The 11,496-nt window shown below is 39.1% G+C and overlaps 1 protein-coding gene across 1 annotated transcript; it reads left to right on the top strand.

Moving 5' to 3' along the window:
- Positions 1-1,980: 1,980 nt before the first annotated feature.
- On the top strand, positions 1,981-10,768 carry LOC111864621 (twinkle protein, mitochondrial). The gene is made up of 3 exons (XM_023851993.2): positions 1,981-3,109; positions 7,049-7,708; positions 10,364-10,768. Exons 1-3 carry the CDS (start codon positions 2,795-2,797, stop codon positions 10,487-10,489), a joined length of 1,101 nt encoding a protein of 366 aa, XP_023707761.1. The 5' UTR covers positions 1,981-2,794; the 3' UTR covers positions 10,490-10,768.
- The last annotated feature ends 728 nt before the right edge of the window (positions 10,769-11,496 follow it).

The raw sequence follows: 11,496 nt of genomic DNA, 5'->3' as shown, positions 1-11,496 counted from the left end.
TTGCACAGACAGATCTGTTTTTGAACAGAATGTTTGCAATGAAGAATAAACAGGACATGGAGAGCAAAATGTGGTGAGGTCATGTTATAATCTGGGATACAGGTGTGAAAAGTAAAGCCTTTGATTGTTCTTGTCCCCTTAGAGGTGATATATAACCGACAGTAATAATTTTCTCCAGTTATAAAATTTGTGTCTCTTCCACACAACAAACAAAATCATTCACATTGCAAGATTTCTCTGACCTTTCAACACTGAGGCACTTCCTTAGAAAACAATCATAGCAGCTGATAATGAAACAAAGTTTAGACTCAGAAAGCCTAAAATTTATAAATAATATATGAATAATGTCATGTCAGCTGAGCCCAATCCCAAATATTATGAATGCTATATAGCCCTCAGATTCATGCAGATCTCTGTGACATTGAGCCACTTCATTCTTCAGATAGGGGTAAGTAAAAGTAAAGCTATCCCTGTACCAGGCCATGAAGGCCCATAGGGTTGTGAGACGTTGAGGGTCCTACAGTATCTAACACTATCTAGACAATCAGCTCAAAGATGGCGGTAAGGTTGTTAGAGGCTGAGTAAACCCCAGGGCCTAGTGTGGCTGGAAGGATTGGTATAACTGGCTTCTGTGAGGCTTCAAGCCCCACAAGTAGGTCGCCACTCATAACTGCCATCACATTCGCCTACATGTTTGGTATCACTTATAACTGCCCCTTTGTTGCCCTTCTGACTGCAGCTCCATCTGAATAGTAGTGCAGAGAGTGGGAGTTGATGATGATCGGCCCCTCTGCTCCGATGACCACTTTGACACTACCCTACATGGTGTTGCCACTGCTGAAGTTGCTAAGTCGTGACTGGTTTCGGCTTGACCCAGCTCCACCGCTTCTTCCTTCCGTTGAGATTATTGGGGGTTGGATTTCAGGATGGGATCTGATGGTGTGGGCGCCAGCAAACGGTTAGAGACTGTTTACGGTTCAGAGTAAAGTGGGTGAAAGCGTGAGCATGTGGAAGCTGACGGTGGGTTTGACTAGACAGTGGAGACTGGTCTCTCTTCAGGTCGGATACAGGTCAGGCTCGGACAAGTGAGGGTGAAGCACCTCTAATCAACACAATTCACTGTACCACCACAACACTTTATTGTTGTTCTTTTTAAAGACACTCGGCTGCATAAATTCACACAATCTGATTTAGTTTTGGCTTACAAGCAGCTGGCGTTACACTTGCACAAAATGCACTTGATCAGCTCAACTTATAACCGTCTGCTTATGGATTAAGCTAAATCTCTATATGAGTCGTTATGAGCAAAATTTTGTACTTCATACAATTATCTTTTAGCGCGTGTGATGCAGGGTTTGCCTCTGCCAAGTTCTAAAGTTGATAGATGACTAAGATCTTAGACTGAACTCTCTGCCGAGCCAGAGGTCCTAACTGGGTTGTATCTGCCTCCTCTCCTCCTAATTTTCCTGATAGGCTGATTCAAATAAGAGGAGTTAGCTTAATTTTTGTTCTGGCCTATGACAGTTTGTTTTTAAGGGAATTTCGCCCTAAAAGACCAAATGGCGAAATTGAGAGCAATGCAACTTATGAGGGGTCACTAATGATCTCCCGGCACTCCCACTTTTGACTTACGGCTGGTAGAAACTGTCACTTCTCAAATTCTCAAAGTGGCTTGCCGCTGTAAGTCAAATTCTCAATTTCTAAAGAAACTCAGTGGGGTTTCTTGAAATATAATTTCTGCCCTTTTGAAAAATAACACCAGATGCTTGGACGCGAGGACTAGCAGGTGTCGTTGTCCACGCAAGTTTGGTCTATCTGCTCATCGCCTATTCCTTGTTCTTACAGTGTGTCTTAAACCTTTGTTTCTTCATAAATTCTTATTATTAACTCTATCAGCTACTGAAATAAAAAAGGGGGGGGGACGATNCGGTGCAGTTACATTAGGTCAACTGAAAAAAATCCAATGCCCTCATCGGGACTTGACCCCACGACCTTCCAGCTTGTAGCATAGCCCCTCAACCAACTACACTACCGCGTGCCCCCTTCAGATAGGGGTATTAATATTAAAGAATTCTGATACAGTATTGTGAAGCAATTTATTAAAAAGCATCTTTGAATTTATAGTATAGTTTTTCTTTTATCATGAATTATTACATTTTCAGTACTTATGTTCTATTATTAGACTTCAGACTTAAACGATATCATTCAGTTTTCATCATGTGTATATTCATTAACCAGTTTTGCAGCTAATTGTCATGATCACTTAATAAACAGCCTTATATGCTACCAAAAATTGTAATAAACATTTTGCTGAATGTGTTAAAACACATAACCATAAAAACTAGACACTCAGCTGATCAGCACAAGTGATCAGAAACACCCCCTACATATATTTGGGGGGAGGGGTGCTTTCTATCTGCTCTTAATGCTATCTGGACACAATTGTCAGTTTGGCTTTTATGTACAATCCATAAGCACTACATTTTACTGTGTACTTTCTGATACAGTGCAGTGTACCGCAGTTCAAAAATCTCGTACACTGTATATTACATTAAAATGAAAACAGTAATTTTGAAAAACACAAACTTCAGCAGTTATGTCATAAGTCTCCATTAGATTTATGAAATTATTTAACATTGAAATATGCTTTTATATACTTATTGGGACCACAAAAGTAGAATTCAGTGTATGTGAAAATGTTGTTATGAAGATATCATTGAAGATATTCCACTTCACTGCAGGTGTTTCTTCTTTTTTGCTGTATCTTCTGCCATGACTGCTAATCGTATTCATTATGATGTTTCTAGGTCTGGCAAGTTTGCCACAACAAGTCTTACCTTCTCTTGAACAATTCACCAAGCTTGTACTGTGGTTTGGCAATGATATTGGATCATGGGATGCAGCAAGGAATTTTGCCAAGAAACTTGGAGAAAATAGGTGTTATTTTGTTAGGCCCATTGAAAAGCATCCTTCACCATCAGTGGCAGTGTTAGATAACCAAGATTTAAAGGCCATTATAACAGGGGCACAGCCAATATGGCACCAAGCTATAACGACATTTTCCAGTTTAAGGCAAGATGTCTTATCAGAGCTTCAAAACAATGAAAAAGTAAGTTAATAAAATAAAACAAATTTGTGGAGAAATAATAAATTCAAAATTAATTGCAATATATTTTGGAGCCAGAATCGTTCAATTTGTAACGAGATTAGGCTGTGGGTGGGCAACTGAGGAGTTGGGATTCTATTACTGGCAGGGGGACATGCCCTGTTGTGGGGCACACCATGCTTTCTGTCCAGTTGCATAGTGGGGGTCTTGTTGCCTTGAAAATCCACTCTGTAATATACCATATATGGGCCTGTGCATGGAAAATGTATTATTATTGACTGTACAAACTGTTATCATCTCAGGGTTTTTTTTTTCTTCTTTTTAAATCTTGACATTCACAGCTCACAGCAGTAAATATGATTACTGTTATCTAGGACAGGACACCGTTTAGTTTGATAAATGGGTACTAACATTTTGGAGGAACCAGCTGCCTCCAGCAGATTACTTTGAAATTTTGGTACTTATCTACAAAATTATGCAGTGTCACACAGTAATCTTCAAGCCTCTTAATTGTGTTCCATTCACTGATATTCAAGCAACTCTAGTTTTAAGATGATCTCCATCTTGAAATACTTATTGACAGCTATATCAGCAATTGATAATCTTTTCAGTCCAAATAATTACCTACAAATGAACCAACAAATACACATAAAATGTTAAGTGTTTTTATTCAGTTTTTTTCACAAAGTCTGTAGAAATGGCTTCATCATTTACTTCCCTTTGTGTTGCACAGTACTTCCTCAGCAACTGTTTCAGTTATGTTTCCAAAAGAATCCTGCAGTTGGCTGGGAACTGTGGTAATTGTTACATTCATCAGAGGTAGACTAAATTGTCTGTTCCATAACACAATAACATGTTTAAAGATGAATTGTGCAAGAAATGTAGAAATTATCACAGAAATATGTACTGTAGTGGAAATCTGGAAGCAAGAAAACTGGTTTCTGATGTTTATACAGTCTGGTCCCTACAAAATATGGACCGCATGGTGCAGAAGCAAGCAATTTTCTCCTTCTATATGTGTGCAAGTAAAGACTGCAGATACATAAAACCAAATATAGCTGTGAACAAAACTGGATTCGAATGGAAAATTGCAGATATTTGAAATTTGCGTTTTCAAAAACTGAAGCTGGTATGGGATTGCTGAATTCAGTTTGTGTTGGATCATACTTTATTTATGTCAGGAATCTTCAGTTGTAGTTCATGGATAATGTCTGAAGATGAATTTTAGAAAACTGAGCTACTGAAAGCACTGCTCTGTTAATTCTGTTTTTTGTTTTATTGCTGCTCCCATATTCCTTTTTGTCTGGGCAGTAGGAAGAGAATGTCAGTTGTGATAAAGGTATAATCAGTTATTTAGATCATTTTTTATTTTTATATAACTAAATAAATGGGTTGCTGGTCATGGTAGCTGAGCGGTCTAAGGCATATACTGTCTTCTCTCGCTCAGAAGCTGGGATCGTGGGTTCGAATTCCACACAAGGCATGGATGTTTGGTGTATATGGCTTTATTCTGTGTTTGTGTTGTCCTGTGTTTAGGTAGAGCACTTGCGACGAGCTGATCACCCGTCCAAGGAGTCCTACCGTCTGTAAAAATTATCAATGAAACTGAGAAATCAGCCTTGTGCTCCAAAGTGGGAGTGAAGAGGAAGAAAAAAAAATGAATGGGGACTTCACAGGGTCAGTGTGATGAAAGCACCTTTTGAGGAAGTGAGATTTGAAGTTTTCACAGTTGTGAAGATTCATATTCTGGCCTACAGCATTGTGACACCATGCAGTCTGGTAGATTTTTACCAGTAGTTGCAAACCAGAAAACCACAGTATGATTTTTTTGACCAAGAATTTCAGTCAGAGGAGTTTTGTGGGCAAAGAGAGATCCCAATTTTTAAACAAAAAAGTAATTGTATCAAAAGATGGGGTTGTTAAGCAGTAAGTTGAGTGGGTTCTTTGAATGGCCATGTGCTTTACTAGAGACTCAGAACAGCGCTGTCAGTGTCTATAAGGGTGCGTGGGAAGCTTTTCTGGTTCGCTTTTATACGCTGATGAATAAGTAGGTTTTCCATGTCTAGTTGTGGGTTAATGGGATGAGAGACATTTGAGTAGGACACATGAAGCACTGAGGGATGTATGACATAGTTTGAAAACATTCTGAACTCTATGAAAGCTTATCTTATGTCAGATCACAGATTTATTTCCCATTATTATTTCATCTTTTCCACAGTCATCCTATGCACACTCCTGGTGTCATTTGTACTTCTATCCATGAGCTTGCTTTCCCATATAAATAAAGTATAACTCACATAGTTAACAATGCAACCACTTTTTTCCTTAGAATTTTCACTTTTTACAACATGTTTCAGCCCCACCCGGCCATCATCAGGTATTTCAATTCGCCAAAACCGTTACCTGCATCGAATATGTCATATATTTCATGTGTAACTGCATTGTTCCATATTAATGTTGTGGTCACGATCCTGCTAACATTAGTCAATCCACCATACACTGTGACTCACTTTCTATTCTTTAAAATTCAATTTAAATTTTTTAAATTTTAATTATTCTTCTCGTCTAAGTTCTAAGGAATAAAGTGGTTGCATTGTTGATGGAACTGTAATATAAATATTCTATTTGAATGTATAAAAATGCAACAGGATGCTTAAATACAGTAAGTTATAACTCAGTGATAATATGATGAAAAATGTCATAATTCATTTAACCACCAATGTATGCAATGAAGGGAACCCAGGTTTCATTTCTTAAGTTCAGTTTTCTTTATTAAATTTAATTTCACAGTGAATGATCATGTTCATTCATTAAGGTGAGAGAAGTAAAATTGTATGCTTTTAGTTATACACTATATATGCTATAACCGCCCACCCTCTTTTTAGGCTTCTTGCCCACAAGGTGGTTGCCACTTGTCACTTTGACTGCCCTACCTGGTGCTGCCTCCGTTGAAGTTGTTAGGTCGTGGCTGGTTCCGGCTTGACCAAGCTCCACCGCTTCTTCCGGCTCCACCGCTTCCTCCTTCNCTCCTTCCGTTGCTGATTACGGGGGTTGGAATTTCAGGATAGGACCTGATGTTATGGGCGCCAGCAAATAGCTAGGTGCTGTTTGCGATTCATTTTAAAGGAGGGAAGGCGTGAGTGGGGTGGAAGCTGGCGATGGGTTTGACTAGCTCTTGGCGATGAGTTCTCTCCTCAGGTCGGCTAAGGGTCAGGCTCGGACAAGGAGGGTGAAGCACTTCTGACCAACACAATGCACTTTGCCACTGGAACACTTTATTGTTTCACACAGTAACTCGGAGTCAAAAATCTACACTAAAAGGCCTAGTCTTGGCTTCCAAGCCGCTGGTGCTGTACTTGCCCAAATTACTTATCTTAACGCGCAAGTATATTCGCGGGGTTACCTCCGCCGAGTTCAAAGTTTTGTAGCAGACTCTTAATCTTAAACTGGACTCTCTGCCGAGCCAGAGGTCCTAACTTAATTGTATCCGCCTCCTCTCTTCTCCTCCTAAATTCCCGGATAGGTGGATTCAAATAAGAGGNCAACTTCTCAATTTCTAAAGAAACTCAGTGGGGGTTCCATGAAGTATCATTTCTGCCCTTTTCGAAACAACCCCAGATGCTTGGAAGCAAGAACTAACAGATGTCTTTGTCCGCGCAAGTTCGGTCTATCTGTTTGTTCTGACTGTGTCTTCCTGTTTCTTAGTAATTCTTACAATTCTACTTTATACGTAAACTACTGAAATAAAAAGAGGGGGGGGAGGATTTCAATGGTTCGGTTACAATGTTAATCTCCAGATTATGGCTTACTGCCAGGTTTATTCATCTTCATGGTCATCACAACTGTTATATCATGCTTTACCTTCGGTGAAGTAGTCCAGTATTTTTTGCATTTGTGTAATAAAACTTTTTTATTACTTACACATCTTTGAAATCTGTGCAGGTGCAAGGTGTGAAGTGGAAAAGATATCCAGCTCTGAACCGAATTCTTAAAGGACATCGTCGTGGTGAATTTACAGTTCTCACTGGACCCACAGGCAGTGGTAAAACAACATTCATGAGTGAATATTCATTAGATCTAGCAATGCAAGGTGTCAACACTTTGTGGGGAAGTTTTGAGATCCGCAATGCTAGACTGGCTCGTACCATGCTCCAACAAATGGCAGGAGTACCTTTGGACTCACATCTGGATCAGTTCGACATGTGGGCAGATAAATTTGAATGTCTTCCTCTTTATTTTATGACATTCCATGGTCAACAGTCTATTAAAGTGGTCATGGAGGCAGTAGAACATGCTGCTTATGTGCATGACATTGCTCATGTGATTATTGATAATGTGCAATTTATGATGGGAATTTCAGAAGAGGCTAGGCATGTTGATAGGTTTTGGAAGCAAGATGCTATTATAGCAAGTTTTCGTGCATTTTGCACGAAGAAAAATTGTCATGTTACATTAGTAATACATCCTAGGAAAGAGAAAGATATAGAAGATCTCACTATTAACTCTATTTTTGGAGGTGCAAAAGCCACACAAGAGGCTGATAATATTCTTATAATCCAGGATAAACGGTTGACATCTGTACGAGGCAAGAAATACTTGCAGGTAAACCTAGTAAAATTCAAATACTCCAATTTACAGTAGCATTGGGAAAGAGGACCAGTAACCAGAGATGAAAAATGCACAGAATCTTAAAAGAATCCTGTTATTCTTTACTTTGTGTTCTCAGTAATTTCTTGTGGTAAGTATTCTTTTTATGGAAAAATATTATGTGTAATAATATATCACATATTTGAGTTTTTTTATGGTAGTTCCATGCCAAGTCACTTTTGTGTGGGGTGGTGAAGGCATTGTATAGAGTTAGACTGTATGTTCCTTACTGCCTCTGTCTTCAAGGTGAAATTACCACATGGCCCCTGCAGAAAATTAAAAGTGCATGTCTACTGTTTCTGTGTTGAGCTTCAGCCAATAAGAACAGGGCAAAAAGATGGCCTTTATAAGTGCCAGCCTTTTCCTGAGAGGAGGTAAAGAGCTGATATATTTGAGAAACCTATATGAAGTGTGAGTCAGGGTTAGAAGTAGGAAGAATAGCAGAAGACAGGTTGGGGGGAAGGGGGTAGACTAAGTCCAACATGGTGGCATTCTGAGACATTTATACCACAACAGGTCTAGGGCCCAGAGTTCTCTTCTTTGAAATGTTTCATCAAAATTGACAGGTCATTACCAAAATTATAAACATGGCAGCAAAACTGCAGAAGCATAAATTAGTATATGAACATGCTGTATTAAAATAACAGTTCAGATTAATTTGTTTTACATACGTTTTTAGATACAGAAAATCAAATACTTATACCTATATCTATACCTTAGATACCGCCCTGTAATCCAACAAGCTACATGCCAGACACATGACAGCAGGCAGTAACTGTAACCGCTCACTTCCTTGGGCCCTTTATGTTGGGCGCCACGCTGTTACCATCCTCCCTTTATCCTACATTTGTGCTCCACTTATCACCGTCCTCCCTCTTCTCGTGGATGTCGAGAAATTAGGTGGGAAGGGAGGAGAATTGTGGTTGTTGGAGCTGTTACGCAAGAGCAGGTAAAGACAGGAGTATCTGGGTTCTGTTCAGTAATTTGTAGAGCTGGGTTCATATTCCGGGTCTTATACGGGTCTGGCTCGGGCAGGGCAGGAAGAACCTTTCTCTACAATCACACACACCTCTTTAGACCGTTGCACTTAGTAGTCCTTTAATTCCCTTCAGCTTATTGAATACAACTGAATTCATCAGTACACTTAATATGAACTTTACTTATAATACTTTTCGGAAGGGCCGTAATTGTAAATTTTGTGTCCGACTTTGCCGAAAGTTGTATGAAGACTCCTCGAGGTGGAATGCCCTCTCTCTGAATCCTGAGGTCCACAAACCCCAGACTCCAAGAGAAATCCACTCCTCCACTTCTGCCATTGGTTAAGTTTTCAAACTAGGAGGTTCCCTAAATTTTGAATTCCCAATCATGTTGCTTTGCTATGTGATTCTGGCAGATGCTGACCTGACGCTAAGGTTCACAGCCCTTTGATGCATTACGACCATGGGATGAGGCTCCGGCCATCCCACTTCTAAGTTATAGCTGTCCCAAGCTGTCAGCTCTCAAATTCTCAAAGACTTTCCGACTTTGCTGAAACTGCCAGAATTCCAGGAAAGTACCAGATGTTACTTCCTGTCCACATAGCAAAACTTGAACTATGTCCCTTCCGCGTGTAAGAGCTGGCTATCTGCCGGATCTCTTTGTTTGTAATTTTGTAATCTTAACTTAATACAGATTTAATTAATGCACAATAGTTCTCCAATCAGAATGAACGGTTACATAACCACCATCAATAGTTCTGGCAATAACTGAGAATTCCTCTACATATTTATCTGCTTACATGACAAACTTCCACATCAAATTGCTACTACACATCCAGGGCTCACTACTTTCACCAGACACTAACAGCTATGTACCCGCATACTACATTGTGCATCTACCATACACAAAATTCTTCAACAGCATGGTGCAGTACCTCTTACACACCACTGTACCTATTATACATACACTGCTTGAGAGGAATACAGGTCTACCAATAATAGTAAATGCTATCAGTAGATACTGTGCTGCTCCTGTCACTTAATCATACATATACACCCTTCCTACAGCACACTTCAGGACCACATTACACATCAGCCCCCCCCCCCNCCCCACACACACATTTTAACCCCTTTTAACAATTTAACTAACCATTGTAATTTATTTTTGTATCTTCCTTGGGGTAAAGGGCAGCTGGCACATAAGGCTGATAACCTTACTGCCATATGTGAATTAATTGTCTAGAAAATGTGGGAGCCTCAATGTCTCACAACCCTATGGGCCTCCACAGCCTGTTACAGGGACAGCTTTACCTCATCTAACCTTTTTTATTTTTTCATTTCACACAAATTTATCACAGCATTTTTCATCGTAAAGTTGGAGCCATTTAACGCTGTAATTCAATAATGATATGCTTTATTTATTTATTTATGAACTGCTTGATGGTCCATGCAACTGAAATATGTAGTGGTAAGTGGGACAATAAAATTGATTAAACCATTCATATGTTGTATGTATTTTAATTTATTTTATTAGAATTAGAATTATTTTACTTTGTTGTTGTGTTGACGGCCCCACACCCTTGATGTTTGTGAGTGTTGTTTATATAAATACAAAGTACACTTATGGTTTCAGGTGGCTAAGAATCGCTATAGCGGAGATTTGGGTGTCATGCCATTAGAGTTTGATAAAAGCAGTCTTAGTTATGGACAGAAGAAGAAGAAAGTTCCTGACGAAGGTAGCACTCCAGAACAAACATAATGCTTGCTGCAATACATATGAATTATAAGTTAACCCATTCAGTGTTTACAGATGTGGTGTATTATACTGTACAATGCAATGGAGACTTTGGCTTAGCAGTGGAAGTGTTAAAGTACAGCTGTGAATCAGTGTTTTTAATATAATGCTTTATTTTTTATGTGATTTTTAACAAATTTTTTCTATGATTCATGATTGTACTTCTGTTTTAAAATGTTCCTACCAACCTCAAAGATATGTGAATTAATAAATTATGTATTTCATACAGATGCGTCACTGTATTTCCTTCCAATAAGTCAGTACTGCGCAAACCTGATTTGTCTTCAGCTGGAGGTCTTATATCTGAGGCCTGTCATCTTGAGTAATGTTTTTCATGGTTGTCCTCAGTCTGTTTATATTTAAATGGTAACATTTTACATGCTTGCTATGTGAGCTCCTTGTTTAATACAAGATCACAAATTTTTAAAAGCAATATATTTTACAGCCGTGTTAGGGGGGGTCCCTTGTCACCACAGCATGGTGCGTCCTCAGGTTGCAGATGGAGGAGAGGTCGCTGGTGTGATATCATCATTCTGAATGTTTATACCCTAACAGAAGATAAAATTGATGACATAAAGGACAGGTTCTACAAAGCACTAGAACATTTATTTGATAAATAACTGAAGTATCATATGAAAACTTTGTTAGGAGATATCATTGCCAAAGTAGGTAAGGAAGATATTTTCAAGCCAACAGTTGGGAATGAGAGTTTACATGAAATTAGTAATGATAATGGAGTTAGGGTGGTAAACTTTTCCACATCAAAAAATCTTATTGTCAAAAGTGCATACGATGTTCCCACATCGTAACATCCATAAATTTACTTGGAGATCTCCTGATGAGAAGATACACAATCAAATAGACCATATTTTGATAGATAGGAGATGGCACTCAAGTATACCTGATGTCCGACCATTCAGGGCAGCAGATTGTGATACTGACCACTACCTGGTGGTGGCAAATTAGGAACA

This window comes from Cryptotermes secundus, unplaced genomic scaffold (assembly GCF_002891405.2).
Source record: "Cryptotermes secundus unplaced genomic scaffold, Csec_1.0 scaffold121, whole genome shotgun sequence".
Lineage (NCBI taxonomy): Eukaryota > Metazoa > Arthropoda > Insecta > Blattodea > Kalotermitidae > Cryptotermes > Cryptotermes secundus.
This window is presented reverse-complemented; position numbering and strand designations above follow the sequence as displayed.